Here is an 18690-nt window from a genome sequence, read left to right as displayed (position 1 = left end):
GGGCTTTCAAGCTACAATGAATCACTAGCTGTGCTATTGTCCTGTTTTACAGAGAAGTATTGCAGGAAATGTCACACCAAGCCAAATCATTAATAGGATCAATTAAAAAGTTACACAAATTAATTATGCTTTTTCAAGGTTGCACAAATAAGTCATATCTCTGGGTTTATGATTAATTTACACCTAATGCTTTGCCTGACTCATCAAAGATTCACAGGGGCATTGAGGTTTACTCTGTAAATGTGAAAGACTTCTATGATTGACAGGCTATTTTCTGAGCTTGCAAGGATGATTTTCAGATTTTTCATCCTTTTGCATTTTGAATTGTATTGGAATGAATCTGCCAAACCATGCACATAAGACCCCATCATTTCAGATTTATTGATATAAACATATTGTACAAAGTTGCAAACTTAGAATAGTCATGGCTGCTAGATCTTGTTGTAAGGTAAAGTTAAGGGACCCCTGACCATTAGGTCCAGTCATGACCGACTCTGGGGTTGCGGCGCTCATCTCGCTTTATTGGCCGAGGGAGCCGGCGTACAGCTTCCGGGTCATGTGGCCAGCAGGACTAAGCTGCTTCTGGCGAACCAGAGCAGCGCACGGAAACGCCGTTTACCTTCCCGCCTATTTATCTACTTGCACTTTGACGTGCTTTCAAACTGCTAGTTTGGCAGGAGCAGGGACCGAGCAACGGGAACTCACTCCGTCGTGGGGATTTGAACCGCCAACCTTCTGATCAGCAAGTCCTAGGCTCTGTGGTTTAACCCACAGCACCACCCGTGTCCCTTAGATCTTGTTGTACACACCTCTTTATTAAAGAATGAATGTTAATTATTATAAATCTCAACAACAGACTTCTCTCCTGATGATGATCATGGGAGAGCTGGAGCCTTTGGAAGGTAAAATTAAACACAGTGGAAGGATTTCCTTTTGCCCTCAAGTATCATGGATCATGCCTGGAACAATTAAAGAAAACATCATCTTTGGGGTTTCCTATGATGAATTCCGATACAAGAGTGTCATCAAAGCCTGTCAGTTAGAAGAGGTCAGTCTTTAATATTTTCTTCTTGCTTGTAGTACGTGATTGTGGTTAAAAGCTGCAGGGGTACATATAGCTAATGGCAGTACTGTATAAGAAGTGCTGAATAAGATTTTTAAAATTCAAAGAAGCACTTATAATTTATTAGTACTGTTCTGTATTCAGTATTTTCCTCATTCAGCACAAGGCTATATGAACCCTAATGCTTTAATTTCCCTGTTCAGGGTACAGTCCTCTTCTGCTTAGATCTCATTGCACAGCCTTGACTGGTGAATGATTTAAAATGTGTCCAAATCGTAAACCAACCTGTATTCATAATTAAAATGAAAATTTCAAAACAACACTGGGCTTACAATTTAGTTAAGGTCAATATGGGCATCAAATGCATGTATATATAGACAGAGAGAGAGAGAGAGAGAGAGAGAGAGAAATATAGTTGTTGACACATCTAATCGAAGCATGGTAAAATAAATGAGAATGGGATAGCGAGACAATATTTTCCTGAGATGTGTCATACTCTTGTGGAATCCGTCATCAGCTGCAAGATTGATTTCAATTACATTGTAGAGAAATAACCCTCTGAATTTTTAAGTATAATAAGGTATAGCTGTCCCAAAACTAGGACAGTAAATCAAAGAATCAAATATTATGCATTCTGTTAAGAGGAAACAGCCATAATAATGTTATAGTAAAATTTATACTAGTGTATATGCATGTCTGTTATCTCTTTGGCCGAATCTTGAAATTTTGAAATGGCTGTTGAAATTGTAGAAATCCAATTCTTTCTTGAGGTTGCTGTACTTCCAAAGTCTATCTGTTCATTAAAGTCAGGCTTTGCCAACAAAACAATTAAAGCAGAAATTTTTGTGATGGATAGGTTGTGTTGCATAACCTGCAAATGGCTCAGCCAGGTAAGCTATAAATCTTCTGGGTCTGAATAGAAGGAAAAGAATAGGGATGAGACAGAAGATGTAGAGCTAGTAACAGCGCTTAAAATATTTTTATCAGAAGTGTCTATTAACTAGCATTTGCAAAAGTGCATGTATCACATTGCTATACTAAGCAAGTAATATGGAATGCTGAACAGCTTGCTCATCTCATCTCATCTCATACCTGTGTGTCATAGTTCATATATTACCTTTCTGATGGGATGCAGGTGGTGCTGTGGTCTAAAAGTACACCAGTGCAAGTAGATAAATAGGTACTGCTGCGGCAGGAAGGTAAATGACATTTCCATGCATTCTGGTTTCCGTCACGGTGTTCTGTTGCGCCGGAAGTGCTTTAGACCTGCTGGCCACATGACCCAGAAAGCTGTCTGTGGACAAACATCAGCTCCCTCAGCCTGAAAGTGATATGAGCGCCGCAACCCCATAGTTGCCTTTGACTGGACTTAAACTGTCATGGGGTCCTTTACCTTTTTACCTTTTGCCTATATTACCTTTCTCATGTATGTATATTTGAAGCAGCAAACTACTTGGTGCAGGTAAAGTGAAAGGTCAGACTATCACTCCCCCATTCGTACCTCGATTAGTTTTCATGTCAGGAAACCCAATCATTAATAGCCCCTATCTCCTTTGACCGGTGTGCAATCCGTTCCAAAGAATGTACCATCAAATTTCACTTGAAGGATTGAAGGAGATGTGCGAAGTAGCTTTATCAAATACAATTATGCATAGATGGAAGAGAAAGCAAATAGCTTGCATAACTTTCTGGGTTTTGAGATAGGAGAAAAAAAATTCCTTTTAGGATACATTGAAGCACATTCTGCAGGGTGGAACATTTTACTTATTGTACTCTGAATTAGTGTTTGCAGTGTTGAAAGACCTCATTAGTAGTACTTTTCAATCCAAAAATATTTGAGATGGAACCAGAAATCCGTCAAGGTTTGTGGTATTGCCCTCAGAAAAGGACCTATATTTCTATTTATTAAAACAAATGCAGGATTTTACCAGGGATGCTGAACGCATTATGTCTGGCACCGAGTATAGTATTTAAGAACAGTCCTTCACAATCTTAAAATTGTACTCAAGGCTGGTGGGAAGGGAGCAAGTAAAACTTTAAAGAAACATGATTGGCTTGAGATCTTAAGGAGAAGTAGACTCCAATGCAGTTTTCTCCCTCAGAACTATACAGTGGACGTTGAGAAGGCCTCTATGAACTTTGATAAAGGTCTCAGAAAATCTGGCAAATCATGATACTCACAGACAAGTTAGGAAATATCTCAAGAAAATTGTTTCACAATCTTACTTTTCCCATTAAGAACATAGGAAGAGAACCATTTAGTTCAACCATCTATTCTCAGAGTGGCCTGCCGGTCTTCTGCTTGCCTGCCAATCTAAACTTCCCCCTCATTTTTATATGTTCCTTAATTAGCCTTAGACTGCATATAGGTAAAGGACCCTGGATGATTAAGTCCAGTCAAAGGTAGCTATGGGGTTGCAGTGCTCATCTTGCTTTCAGGCCGAGGGAGCTGGCATTTGTCCACAAACAGCTTTCTGGGTCATCTGGCCAGCATGACTAAACTGCTTCTGGTGCAATGGGACACCGTGATGGAAACCGGAGCGCACGGAAATGCCGTTTACCTTCCCGCTACAGCGGTACCTATTTATCTACCTGCACTGGCATGCTTTCAAACTCCTAGGTTGGCAGGAGCTGGGACAGAGCAATGGGAGCTCACACCATTATGTGGATTCGAACTGCTGACCTGATTGGCAAGTCCAAGAGACTTAGTGGTTTGGACCACAGCTCCACCTGCGTCCCTGTTAGACTTCATATATCGAGTCCCAGTGAACATAAGAAGGCCTTCTTTCTTCTGATTGGGATTGAGATTCTGATTTGGATGCTAACAGGATTCTCCTTTTGTATATGACTCTCACTGTCGATGATCAGAGGAAACATGAAACTTGCTTTTGTTCCTATGGAAACCTTATAGTTAAGTTTGTCAGATACGCAGGTTATCTTCAAAAGAGTCCCAGCAGCCTACAAAACAGACTAGACTACTGTCTCCAGCTTAAGTACCCACAGTGAAATTAATGCTGAAACCGTGGAGGGGAAAAAACATTCAGAAAATAACCAAAGCAATGTTTAGAGAATCAGGAAAGAGAAAAACTGAAGGAAGCCGAGGGTTATTATGTTTATTTACAAAGCAAACCAGAGTTTAAATTGCTGGTAGCATATTTGTCTTAGTCGCTGACCACCTAATCAAATCCAGCAGAGCATAATGAGCCCAAAGACTGAAAGATGAAACTAAAACAAATGTAGGGCAGGAAAAGGGGATAAACGTCTTACAGAACAATTAGCCTTAGATCATGGGTAGGCAAACTAAGGCCCGGGGGCCGGATCCGGCCCAATCGCCTTCTAAATCCAGCCTGCAGACGGTCCGGGAATAAGCGTGTTTTTACATGAGTAGAATGTGCCCTTTTATTTAAAATGCATCTCTGGGTTATTTGTGGGGCATAGGAATTTGTTCATCCCCCCCCAAAAAAAATATAGTCTGGCCCCCCACAAGGTCTGAGGGACAGTGGACCGGCCCCCTGCTAAACAAGTTTGCTGACCCCTGCTTTAGATAATTTACTCAAAAGTGCAATGGATTTTTTCTGCAGCAGAGGGAATTCCTAAAGGTACGAGGGTTGTCTCATGGTCTAGAGCTGGTAAGAGCTGTAGCATTGTGCATGTGGTCCTCTCTGCTCTACTGCAGATGTGCAGCCTTTCCCAAGAAAGAAAGCAAAGCAACATGTGCTGTTATCTACCCCAGAGGAAACACAATATGGACAGTGCTTGTTTGTCTGCTATTAGTCTGTGCATGATGATCTCCTATTACTCTGGTGCGAACATCGCAACCTATTTTACCCTAAATGTTTGGGGGGGGGAGTATTTAAAATTTTGGAAGTCTTATCCCAAATGAAGTACAGATCCTCACCCAAGAATGTACATTAAAAATAATACCAGTCAAATAGAGATTGCAATAATTTCTAGGGCTTAATTAAAAGCAACCAGCCACCAGGATGGAAGCTGGTGAGTTCTTAAAGACCACCATGTGTGCTTGCTAAGAAACTGTGTCCCATGCCACTAAATGAATGACTGGGAAATTACATTTTCTGCATTATATCAAATGTCTGCTATGTCCATCACAAAAGGCTACCGCATAAACTAAGCTTAATGGGAGAAGAGGAATGCTCATCTAATGGATTAGTTGCTTGCCAAATAACAAAAAAAATAGGCTAGAAACAATTAAGCAATGAAGGGAGACTGGAGCCAATTGGCATCTGTATAAGTTATGGGTAGCTGGGGTGAGCTGTAAAGTGGCCAAATCCTGTGTATGATTAGATTAGTCAGGATTCTGAAGAGCCCATTGGGTTGCAAAGAGCTCTAAAGAGAGATTGCTCCCGACCAGATCTGGCTAAAATGGCAAATAAATTGTGTGAATTTGCCCTCAGTTGCTCATTGTTATGACTTAGAATTGCTCCATATAATATAAATTTAGAAGCTGTAGTGTAATCTGGGAAAAAAAAACTTTTATAAAATGTTTCAACAGGACATTTCAAAGTTTCCAGAAAAAGATGATACCGTTTTGGGAGAAGGTGGAATCACTCTCAGTGGTGGTCAGCGAGCCAGGATCTCTCTTGCCAGGTGAATTGAAATAATTGTATGATGTTTTTAATAAATACAGCCCATACTTGTTTTGTTATCAGCATGCAATTTCTCATGTTTAATGGAAGTCTCACATTCAAATGCAAGGTAAGGATTTGGTTTTATAAATTCAGAACCTTGTTCCTTTCTTACAACTAATTGAAAAACTTCTGGTGCCTAAAATTGCTGCTAAATTTTTAATGTTTTCAAATACAGCTTTCTAGTTCCATGGTATGAAAATCTAGCCTTTTCCAAAGTTCTGGCATTTAAAGGGAGGCATCAGAAATAATCCTACACTCCATTTTCTTCCCCTGTTGTAACTAGCAGTTTCCACTTTGCAAGAACTAATGCATTCAGGTTCCCATTGTTATAATGTTTGAAATCATCCCTGCCTCTGAAAACGGGTGCAATGTTTGCCCAAGGTTTTCAGCATTGCATTATTCACTAGTGCAACTACTCCCATTGCAAGCTCAGTCAGGCATTTCCTTAGCACTTATGGGAAGCACACGGGAGGTAGTGGTTTTAGCACAGAGTTGTTGCGAGCAACACAGTCCTTATTTAAACTAGAATTGTTGGTGATGCTCCCATTTCAACTGAAGTAATACACTATAGGAATAGGTGGCAGCTTTCAGATGAGGGTTATATGACTTAAACTAAGAGAACTGGAATAGAATAAGAGAATTGTAGAGCTGGAATAGTCAGATCCTTCCCCTGTATAACATGTAAGTAAAGGGAAAGGGACCCCTGACCATTAGGTCCAGTCGTGACCAACTCTGGGGTTGCGGCGCTCATCTCGCTTTATTGGCCAAGGGAGCCAGCATACAGCTTCCGGGTCATGTGGTCAGCATGACTAAGCCACTTCTGGTGAACCAGAGCAGCGGACGGAAACACCATTTACCTTACTGCCAGAGTGGTACCAATTTATCTACTTGCACTTTGACGTGCTTTCAAACTGCTAGGTTGGCAGGAGCAGGGACTGAGCAACAGGAGTTCACCCCGTGGCGGGGATTCGAACTGCCGACCTTCTGATCAGCAAGTCCTAGGCTCTGTGGTTTAACCCACAGCACCACCCGCGTCCAGTATAACATGTAGATACCATTTATATGGGACCTCTTTAATCACATAGATAGAAAATATGTCTACAACACCTTCATGGGCTTAATTGACCTCTTGTTTACATTTTGAGCTTATTCTGGAGAAACATGATTGCCACAGTGTTCACCAACAATGGCAAAATTCAAATTTAATCACTGGGGATTTAAGATCCAAGCAAAGCACCATGCTTTTATGTGGCCTAACAATGGATAAGTGCTTGGTATCGGTTGTTGCTGGCATCTGTCTGTTTTGGGAGACAACAGAAGAATGCGTCATTGGGGGAGAAATTAAACTGTTGGAAGGTTGTTACAGTGCCTGCTGTGGCTGTAGAAACCAATATGCAAGAAACATATTTTGTTGCCAGTGGGGCAGATGAAGGCAGGTCCTTTGGTGCTGCAGCAGAGGCGCCATGGCGTTCGAAATTTAGGTTGTAATTGTTTCCTGAAATTAAATGTTAATATGGTGGATTATAAAGCCTACGTGATCACAATACCGGATTCCCTGAGTGATGTTTATATTGCATATAATAATAGAAAAATATTCTGATCAAACATTCCAAATATAAGTTAAATGTTAGCATTTACTTTTAATGGAAGCTAATTTCATTTTTATGTCCTTTATTTAGAGCAGTATATAAAGATGCTGATTTATATCTCTTGGATTCCCCTTTTGGTTATCTAGACATGTTAACAGAGAAAGAAATATTTGAAAGGTATAGTATATTTTGACATAGTTGCTTATTTAATAAATAAATTTTATCAAATAACAATTTAATAGATTTAATAAATAAAAATTGCTTATTTAATAAATAAATTAAATAAGCATAGTTGCTTATTTAATAAATAAATACACAGGGTATTATGCCAACATAATGCAAAAGAATTTGTGCAAAGCAGAACTCAAACCCAAAAAACAGATTTTCTAATGTATAATTTGATTTTGTGCAAATGCTTAGGAGTAGGTTTAGGTAGGTTCAGAACATCATGAAATGCACATTATTCTATGGATGTTGTAACTAATTGGATTGCAGTAAAGCCTCATGATCATTCCAAGCTTCTTAGTGTGAATTTCAGTAGTTCTGTAGATCATCCCAGGATGTGCTATTTTTGTTGGTTTGCTGACCTCACCTTAGCTGTTATCAGCCACTTAATGACATTTAAAAGAACACACGTCTCATCTAGGTTTGTGTGCAAATAATAGTTTAACTGAGCCTTAAAAAAACAAACAAACAGGCAGGGGCTGGAGCACATGGAGGGTGCCCGGGGGTGGTAGGGGATGTCAACCCCCTCAATATTGGGGGTGAGTGGGCCCCCTGATTCAAAATATTGAGGGGGCTAGAGCTCCCGGTGCCCCATATACCCAGTGCTGGTGGCTATGATATTCAGATACCTAGCCAGAGTCCTCAGTGCACAATTACTTGAGTGGCATACTTCCTTTTGCTCTTCAAATTGTATCTTGGCTAAATGAATCTGGGTTGTTGCTTTTAAGTTGGAAAGCACTCAAAGAAGATCAGCAAAATTGGACAGAAAATGAGCAATGATTACCCTCCTTGAAATCTCTAATTGTTTCCCCCCCTCCTCTTTTTGTGAAGCTGTGTTTGCAAACTTATTGTCAATAAAACTAGAATACTTGTTACATCGAAGCTGGAACATTTGAAAATAGCAGACAAGATACTGATTTTACATGAAGGAACTTGTTATTTCTACGGGACATTTTCTGAACTTCAGGGTCAGAGACCCAACTTTAGCTCTGAGCTGATGGGATTTGATGGTTTTGATCAGTTCAGCACAGATCGAAGGAACTCCATTCTAAGTGAAACGCTGAGGAGACTTTCTATCGGTAGCGACGGCATGGGTGCACCAAACGAAATAAAGAGAACGTCTTTTAAACAGACCTCAAACTTTGTGGAAAAAAGGAAGAACTCGGTCATGAATGCGCTGAATTCTAGCAGGAAGTTCTCCTTTATGCAAAAAACTCCACTGCAGGTCAATGGTATAGAAGAAGGCCTTGGGAAACCCGTAGAAAGAAGGTTTTCGTTGGTACCAGACTCTGAACAAGGAGAGGCAATTCTGCCACGCAGCAATGTGATCAATGCAGGACCCACGTTTAGAGAACATAGAAGACAGTCTGTGCTTAACTTGATGACCCGAACATCAGTTCACCAACGTCAGAGTTTTTACAAAAAGGGCAACGTATCCATACGTAAAATGTCAGTAGCCCACCCGTCTAGCGAGACAGATATCTATGCCAGGCGCTTGTCTATGGACAGTGTGGCAGAAATAAGCGAGGAGCTTAATGAAGAGGATTTAAAGGTACGTGGTTCAAATTACTGTTGGCGGATGTGCATTTATATACCATCCACCTCATAAAATGTAGTCCATGAAAGCTTATCCCATAATAGCCCGGCTACTCTTTTACATTGCTGAAAGACTATTTTATCAGCAAACATACTAACATGGCTGCTCTTCTGGAAGATTGTTGTTAGATATGCTTCAGTTCCCAGTTTCTATGTCAGGGGTCAGCAAACTTTTTCAGCAGGGGGCCGGTCCACTGTCCCTCAGACCTTGTGGGGGGCCGGACTATATTTTTTTGTGGGGGAGAATGAATTCCTATGCCCCACAAATAACCCAGAGATGCATCGTAAATAAAAGCACACATTCTGCTCATGTAAAAACACCACCACAAATAACCCAGAGATGCATTTTAAATAAAAGGACACATTCTACTCATGTAAAAACACTCTGATTCCCAGACTGTCTGGGGGCCGGATTTAGAAGGTGATTGGGCCAGATCCAGCCCCTGGGTCTTAGTTTGCCTACCCATGATCTACGTAACATGGTCCTCTATGACTGAACACCCAGTAGAGCATTCTTGTATCACGTACCCCTTTGATTTCATATTTGAAAATGTAATAATTGATCTCAGGGAGATTCTTCTCATGGTAATAGTCCTACTCAGGTGTTGGATTTACTCACATTCAAAGAACACATGAAGGGCTGCAGGTCTATGTGTACTGTCCCCAACAACCCTGCCCCTGGAAAAATTCAGAGTGGAGTGTGCAAGGTCCTAGGAGCTCGGATGGTATGTGTGGCTCCACTCCCCACAACCATGCATTGTTTGAACGCGAGTAGACCCAACACTTGAGTAGTACTTGAGCAGCCAGTGTGGTGTAGTGGTTAAGAGTGGTAGACTTGTAATCTGGTGAACTGGGTTCGATTCCCCGCTCCTCCACATGCAGCTGCTGGGTGACCCTGGGCCAGTCACACTTCTCTGAAGTCTCTCAGCCCCACTCACCTCACAGAGTGTTTGTTGTGGGGAAGGAAGGGAAAGAAGATTGTTAGCCGCTTTGAGACTCCTTAGGATAGTGATAAAGCAGGATATCAAATCCAAACTCTACTACTGTTGAATCAAAGCACAAAGATTGCATTTGGGCTGTGCTTCAGGGAGCACAGAGTGCTTTGTTTATTGTGTACTATGCAATTATAAATGATTACAACAAAGTTTCCAGGTGGTGAACATAACACATCCTTAAAATAGTAAAAAAATACTTATCCAACATCTGTACAATAACCAGCGGTTGCCAGATATTGTCAAAATCTTCTCCTTCATTGCAGCTCCTCAATGATTTTTTTTAAATAAACAAGTTAGAAGTATGAATGCAAAGAAATAGATTGGGCAAATATTCTTAAGCATCTTATTGTGTGAGCATCATATTGTAGGGTTGCCATATTTCAGAAAAGTTAAATTCCTGGCATACGCAAAATCGCTGAGCTTTTTAGAAATTGTTCACCTTTTGGGGGGCGGAACCTCCCAAAATACTGATTTTTAAGCTTTTGGAGCTGCTTTTTCTATCGTGTTCCCATACATCCAGGGTTTCCCTGAAAAAAATCCCCCTGAAAACAATGAGATGTCAGGGATTTTCAATTATATCATATTGTTTAGAAGACAGCTAGAAATTTAAAAAGTTTTATACCCATCTCAACAATAGTCAGCTCTCATTCCTTTGAATAAGGTGCCAACGAAAGATTATGTTATTCAGATAGTTCTAATTGGTGCTTTTTTCAGGGGGCACTCAAGGGTAAGTAGTAACAGCACCTCTATTTGTTGTTAAAAAGTGTGGCTCTTACTGTAGCAACTTCATGGTGAGTACCAGCACCTATTTTCCAGAAAGAAAGCACTGATTCTCATTGTGTTCTTGTCCATTATTTTCCCAGGAATATTTTTGTGAGGATTCAGAGACCTTGAGTGCTGTTACTACATGGAATACATACTTCAGATATATTACTGTCCACAAAAAGTTGATTATTGTGTTAATTATATGTGTAGTTATTTTTCTAATTGAGGTAAGTATATTAACTATATTTTAACTTAACTCTGCTTAAGCTACTATAAATGAAAGCAGTGTTAGTATAATTCTTTTCATAGTGATAGCAGCAGAAGGGAGCCGCTGCCACTCCTAACTCAGAGGCACTGGCGGAGGAAGAGAAGTGCAGGGGGGCACTTGCGGCTGCCGCCCCCGCGCTGGGTGCCATGCCCCCAGGATGCACATCACGCCCCTGTGGGCGGCGCGCCACGCCCCCGGGATGCGTGCCATGCCCGCCCCCACCTGCTCTCCGCCACTGCTCACAAGGAAACTACACTCTTGGCTGATATTGATCAGTTACATTACCATGTCATCTCTAAGAATTTTCATCATATCAAGTACCTGCAAGAGACATAACAGAACATGCTCACAGTATTCCATGCGTGTTCAGGCATTGTGAGTTGAGCAATCAGGCTGTAGCATGGCTCATTAGAAAACAAAATAACCCACTTCAACCATTTAGGGGAAGATACCAATTAATTCTAAAATTTAAGGTGGAGGAGGGAAACCTTTTCTATTCTAGATTAAATATGTTCTAGTCTGGCCCATAGTTTACTTAAAAAAAACCAAAACCTGTTAGTGTGTGTGAAATGAACGGTGTGATCCTACTAACAATTACCTTTCTGCACGCTCTGTTTAACACAGTGTATCTTCTAAGACATTGGTAGCATTGCACTGTAAACTAAGGAAGAAAACAGAGGGTAAAAATAAGGTTGATAAAATATAAACTGGTAAACTTTAAAAGGGAAAAGAAAATTAACACATACACAAAGGAATTAGATAAAAATAGGAAGTTGCTTTAAACATGTGCTACTATTTTATTTAGATTCCTTTCATACCCAGTGTTTCCCAAAATTCCCTAGACAGATGGTTGTCCACTATAAGAACAGGTTTCTGGGCTAGATGGGCTGTTGGATTAATCCAGCAGGGCTCTTGTTATGTTTTTAACATGTATGCCATCTTGGACTTCTTGGAAAAAGAGCAAGATAAGAACAGGAAATGATGATGACAGACAATTAACTATGTGTTTCTTATTTGCAGGTGGCTGCTTCTCTTGCTGGTGTATTGATTATCAATAAGTGAGTGTTTATTGTATTATATTATTTTAAGTATATAAAATATACTTGACATCTTTCCACAGGGCCTGCAAGACAGAGCTATTCCACCTGGCCTTTGATTTGGACTCAGTCTGACCCTTATGTTTCCCTCCCCTTATGGTTTTGACTTTTAAAATGAGGCTGCATTTTAAATTGCATTTTAACCTGTATTTTAATTAGTTTTTTTCTTTCTCTTTTTTTCTTATTTATGTTTTTACTGAAATTTTATTGATGTTAGCGTCCCTGAGCCTGGCTCTGGCGGGGTTTAAATAAAATTATTATTATTATTATTATTATTAGTAGTAGTAGTAGTAGTAGTTATTAGTTGTTTACTATAGAGGGGGAGTTGTGTCTGCAATCTGGGAAGGTAGCCCAACTAGGAGAGAACTCTGATCCTAAACTTCTGCTGCCTTGCAGCTCTACTCATTTGTGAGAAAGGCTTTGGGAATAAACCCAGAGGGGAAAAAACAATTTTGCCTGCCTCTCAGGACATCCTTGGAAGAAGGAGCAAACCCTACACTCTGGTGTGGAGTCCCTAAGACAGTGGGATAGTGTCTTGCACTCCTCCTTCCAGCAACTCCTGCAGCCAAGCTGGTGCCAAACATATCTCTCTGCTTTCCTTTGGACAGCAACTGCAAGGCCAAGAGTGGGTGGGAGGTCCTGTTGTCTGGGTAGCCCAGGCCCTCCATACATAATGTCCAGGCTTGCGCCTCAGAGAGATTACTTCAGTGCTGCTAACACCACGAAAACAATACAGGAGGCAGCAGTTCCAAGTTACTTGCCTCTGCAGCCTCAGCAAGCACTGTGATTCTCCAGCAGCTTACCGGTAATTTCACCCCCAGAGGTGCACTCCATTGTCTCTTGAGACAGATGGATGCCAACAAATATTTACTATAGTTCTAACATTGATCAACATTTTTTGATGTACCTGCATTTTTAGCAAATGCTTAGGTAAAGGTAAAGGGACCCCTGACCATTAGGTCCAGTTGTGACCGACTCTGGGGTTGCGGTGCTCATCTCGCTTTATTGGCTGAGGGAGCCAGCGTACAGCTTCTGGCAAACCAGAGCAACGCACGGAAATGCCGTTTACCTTCCCGCCGGAGTGGTACCTATTTATCTACTTGCACTTTGATGTGCTTTCGAACTGCTAGGTTGGCAGGAATAGGACTGAGCAACGGGAGCTCACCCCGTCATGGGGATTTGAACTGCCGACCTTCTGATCGGCAAGTCCTAAGCTCTGTGGTTTAACCCACAGCGCCACCCGTGTCCCTTAGCAAATGTTTATCAATAAGCTAGTTTTCTGAACCAGCAGTGTGCAAGGCAATCATTTTCAAAGCACCCTTGACTTAAATGAAATTCATTATCATGTCCAATCTTTTTTTTCCTGTGAAGATTTGTAGACCCAGGGAAATATCAGTTGGGAGTCACAGCAAATGATTGGCAGAGCCAAAGGTGTGTGGGGCTTGCAACACTGCATACCTTTTTATTGATACCCAATCCCTTCTCTGCTTTTCACACACAGAGGCAAGTGAGAATGAATATACTTTGCCATGGTGAAAACTTAAAACACTTTCCTTTGAAATCGGCATTCTCCTCACCACTATTGCAAATTACAGGGAAGTTAGGCTGGCCTCAACCAGAGCCAGGGCTTTTTCGATTGTGGCCCCGATCTGGTGGAACGCTCTGTCACAAGAGACTAGGGCCTTGTGGGACTTGACATCTTTCTGCAGGACCTGCAAGACAGAGCTGTTCCACCAGGCATTTGGCCAAGGCACAGTCTGACCCCCTCTCTCCTGCTGTAGTCCTCACAGAACTCTAGCCCAATGGTTGCCATTAATTTGATTCTGAATTGATTTAGAATGTATTTCAATTAATTGACTGTGATTTTATGTAAATTGTGCTATTTTTACTGTTGTTAGTTGTTCTGAGCCCGGCTTTGGCTGGGGAGGGTGGGATATAAAGAAATATTATTATTATTATTACTACTAGTTTTACCGAATATTCATTTTCCATTTTCTGTAGATCAGAAGTTCCGATTTCTGCCCCCAACTTGACTTTTCTTTTAGAACAAAGAATTAACTCAGATCTGTATTGATCATACTTTGTTTTGTTTTTAATAGGTTGTCTGTTTCAGATAGCTCAAATGCAACAAGAAATGCTTCCTCCCAAGACGCGGAGGGCTATGCAGTCATCATTACAGAGACTAGCGGCTATTACATCTTCTACATTTATGTGGGAGTGGCTGATACCTTACTTGCCTTGGGCCTCTTTCGAGGCCTACCCCTGGTGCATACTCTCATCTCGGTTTCTAAAACCCTTCACCGCAAGATGCTGCATGCCATCCTTCAGGCACCCATGTCTTCCTTCAACACATTGAAAGCAGGTATAGACCATCTCACTCCCTTTGTGGCACATGTCACCTCGCCCATCAGCTTCCTCTCAGTTACTCTAGATTACAGGGGTCAGCAAAGTCTTTCAGCAGGGGGCGGTCCACTGTCCCTCAGACCTTGTGGGGGGCCGGACTATATTTTGGGGGAAAAACAAAAAACAAACCAATTCCTATGCCCCACAAATAACCTAGAGATGCATTTTAAATACAGAGGTACCTCGGGTTACATACGCTTCAGGTTACAGACTCCGCTAACCCAGAAATATTACCTCGGGTTAAGAACTTTGCTTCAGGATGAGAACAGAAATCGTCCACTATTAGGGTAGCAACTTTTACATTAGGGCAGCCAGTGTTAAAAGGATAAGACTTTTAACACATGTACTGGGCAGAAGGACATCTCCACCTCATCCGAGCCCCCTCTAGTGTGGCAAACCTGGGATTTGGATTGTGCCTTACCAAACCAGTCACTTTTCTCTCCAGTTACTCCTTTTATGCCAGGGTGGGGGAACTATGCTTCCCCCGTATTTTATTACCGTATATGGTAATAAGCACCGTATTTTTCTGTGTATAAGGCTAGGTTTTTTAACCAAAAAATTAGGTTTAAAATTGGGGCTCGTCTTATACACAGGTAGTGCTGAGGGATGTTTTCTTAATTTGGAGTCTCCCCAAATAGTCTTATACATTGGGGCATCTTATACACGGGAAAATACGATAGTTATTTATGCTCCATTACTCCAGCTGCCTTATTTTACTTTGTTTTTGCTTATGCGATCATGTTCCCCTATACAAACAGTGCATTTTCTTAATGTTATGCTGAGTGGACAGTAATGCATTGGGCTACAGGCCTGCATGCCTCTTTACCAACATGTATATGATATAATGTGACATAGGCAGTCCTTTGTAAAATTTTACTTATACTGTAGATCATTCAGGCCAGTCTCCTTGTGCCAAAGTTCTGCTGTCTATATGAAAACAAATGTCTTTTAATGGTAGGTTTCAGTTCAGTGCTAAATTTTCTCCAAAACTTCACACAATGTACTCAGAAATTATTACTACTAAGAAGGTTATATGTACAGTTAATATATTAATAAACTTTGCTCATATTAGGAATAATCTTCTCCTCCTATATCATTTCGTTCTCTTCAACCTGTAGGTGGAATACTTAACAGATTCTCAAAGGACATAGCAATATTGGATGACCTGCTACCACTTACAATATTTGACTTCATCCAGGTTTGTAAAAATAAATATATATTTTGCAGGGTGGGTGACAGTGTTTTGTTTTCAGGTTTTCTGGCCATCACTTACGAAGATCAGAAAATAAAAAGAGACTAATGAATAATAAGAAGCAACAAGAATAAATGAGTGCTCATAATGTTTGTGTACATAAAGCTTATTTTCAATGTTTTGCCACCCAATCTGTGCCTTTATGACTCTTCTTTTCTCCCATTTATGTTTCTTTGCTCTTTCCTTCTTGTGCATGAGGCTCTTAGCTCAGCTGCTTACTCCATCCTCCTCCTTCCTTGTTGGCATCTCAAGAGACAATGGAGTGTGTCTCTGGGGGTGAAGTCAAACCGCTGTTTAGCAAAACCAATGTGACCTTCCTGGGGTGCAAGTCTGGGCAGTGTGTATGGAAGTCTTGGACTGCCTAGATGACAATACTCCCCTCTTGGCCTCGCTGATGGGGTCCAAAACAGAGCAGTACATTTGCCTCCAGCTTGGCTGCAGGAGTTGCTGGAAGAAGGTGTACAAGGCCTTCTGATGATGCCAAGGTTGCAGGTCCGATCCCCGTATGGGACAGCTGCATATTCCTGCATTGCAGGGGGTTGGACTAGATGATCCTCAGGGTCCCTTCCAAATCTATATAACCCTACAATTCTGTGATATGTGTGTGCATGCACACCCAGAGAGAGACTTGGGTTGAAAAAGCCAATTAAACTGAGTGGTGGCAAATTCAGGATAGGCCAAATAAAATCCTTATTTACATAATACGTAATCAGTGTGCAGGGTTTATCTGACCCGAGATGTGGCAATGACCAGTACATCAGATGGCCTTAAAAGGGGAATTCTGTGACAGTCGTGATAGCTATATGCAATCTATGCCACTGAACAGCAGTTGTTGGGGCAACAGGGAGGGAGGACCTCACTGTATTGGTACTGGGCTTCCTAGAAGCATCTGTTTGTACTCAGGATGGTAGATTAGATGGTGTGATTCAGTAGGGTTCTTCCCATGTTCATGAAGATGCATATTTTAGCTGAATCAAACATTCCTTTCTTAAATTCTTAGTTAAAACTGTGATGACCATTCAACCCTGCATTATGATTTCCATACTCTTTCTCCTCCTTCTTCACTGCCTAGCTAGCTTAACACAGTTCATAAAATAATATCCAGCCAGGAACACTTCACATGACAATAATGGATATTGAGCTATCCAATATATGGATAGGACATACATTTTTTTACAGATTTTTGTTCCACAATGGCTTTATTTTCATAAACTGAGTGGGCCACCAGCCACCTAGAAAAAACCGGTGTTAAACAAAAAATGTATCTAATGAGCATTCATCTTGGATGAAATAAATTCATATATTAATTTGGCATTTGCAAAAGTGATGCTAAGCCCTATGACTTTGACAGGTGAGTCCATTTCCTTCCAAGGCATAAAATGCAAATTCTGTTTCCATGGCTTGTCAAGCTTTTGGCCTCCAAATTGCGGCATTTCAGGAGATACAATGTGTGGTTGAGGCTGATCCATTTCATAAATGGAAGAGCTTTCAGTCACCCAACGTTGGTGACCATGTTAAGATTTCCCAGTAAACCAACTTGGTGATAAACATTAGCGGATGGTGTGTTGGGTCTACATCTGACCTCTGTGTGGCTGAGTCACTGCAGCTTACCAGCACAGAGGGGTCCAGTGGTGGTGGTGGTGAGGTTGGCATGGTGCAAACACAATGGCAGAGCCATTCTGGCATTCCTGCCATCATGTTTGCACTACACCACACTGTCACGACATTCCTTCTTCTCTCTATCCTGGGGTGCTGCGGTGGCTGAAGTGGATCGAGGTCAGGTGAGCAGTGCAGGCCCACCATGCCATCCGCTGTTGGTGATAAAACTTGAAACCTTCAAGTAATCATTGAATTACTCACTGTGATGGATCCGCAGTAAGCATCAACTCCTTACTTGGAGGCTTTTTAGTACAGGTCGTATGGCCATCTGTCATGGATGCTTTAGCTGGGATTCCTGCCAATTCAGGGGGTTGGACAATGACCGTTGGGGTCCCTTCCAATTTTACAGTCCTATGATTCCATGGTAGCTTTAGCTTTATTAGAATCGTTTCTGCCTTTTTTGACCAAGTTGTAATAAGATATCAAGTCCTTTGCTGATGAGCCTTGAGGCAGTTTTTTCTCTTCAATTATTACATTATTAATAATGATTAATTTCCTATACTGCCCTTCATCCGAGGATCACAGAACGATTTACAATATAAAAACACAGAAATACATACCATAGTAACAAACAAAAATAATAGCCCCCCATTGTTTAAAGGTCCTTAGATTGTTTAATTAGACAAAGAGAAGAGGAGTGTTTTTGCCTGAAGGTATGTAATGGCAGCGCCAGGCAAGCTTCCCTAATGAGAGTATTCCACAAGTGGGGAGCTACCTCAGAGAAGGCCCGTTCTCATGGACCTCTGGACCTCTCATGGAGGAGGCACACAAAGAAGGGCCTCAGATGATTGTGATTACCCTGAGTAATGTTCTGATGTTATGTGTTCCTGATAAAGACAAATATCCATGGGGTGACGCAGAATAAATAGTTCCACCAGAAAGCAAAATCCATGATTCATAAAGGACAATCTAGAGCCTTGTTCATGATAATATTATGCAAAAAAGACATGCATTTTGCATCGTCATAGAACAATTTTCATATTTATATTCATGAATTGACATAGCGTTCCATGATAATTGTACGAAAGAATCTGCATCTTATTTTGATAATTGTACAGGTGTGCATTTGAAAAACACTGTGATGTCTTCCAGACCACTGTTAAATGAGTGCTTGATTTAGCGAATCATG

The 18690-nt window shown here is 41.2% G+C and overlaps 1 protein-coding gene across 1 annotated transcript in view; it reads left to right on the top strand.

Moving 5' to 3' along the window:
- CFTR (CF transmembrane conductance regulator) overlaps nucleotides 1-18690 on the top strand; it is an 86189-nt gene that overhangs the window by 40749 nt on the left and 26750 nt on the right. The window contains exons 11-18 of the mRNA XM_053405905.1: nucleotides 857-1048; nucleotides 5577-5671; nucleotides 7392-7478; nucleotides 8358-9078; nucleotides 10981-11109; nucleotides 12171-12208; nucleotides 14347-14609; nucleotides 15769-15848. Coding sequence (XP_053261880.1) covers nucleotides 857-1048; nucleotides 5577-5671; nucleotides 7392-7478; nucleotides 8358-9078; nucleotides 10981-11109; nucleotides 12171-12208; nucleotides 14347-14609; nucleotides 15769-15848 — 1605 coding nt within the window. The remainder of the gene's footprint in view (nucleotides 1-856; nucleotides 1049-5576; nucleotides 5672-7391; nucleotides 7479-8357; nucleotides 9079-10980; nucleotides 11110-12170; nucleotides 12209-14346; nucleotides 14610-15768; nucleotides 15849-18690) is intronic.

This window comes from Podarcis raffonei, chromosome 10 (assembly GCF_027172205.1).
Source record: "Podarcis raffonei isolate rPodRaf1 chromosome 10, rPodRaf1.pri, whole genome shotgun sequence".
NCBI classification, from domain to species: domain Eukaryota; kingdom Metazoa; phylum Chordata; class Lepidosauria; order Squamata; family Lacertidae; genus Podarcis; species Podarcis raffonei.
This window is presented reverse-complemented; position numbering and strand designations above follow the sequence as displayed.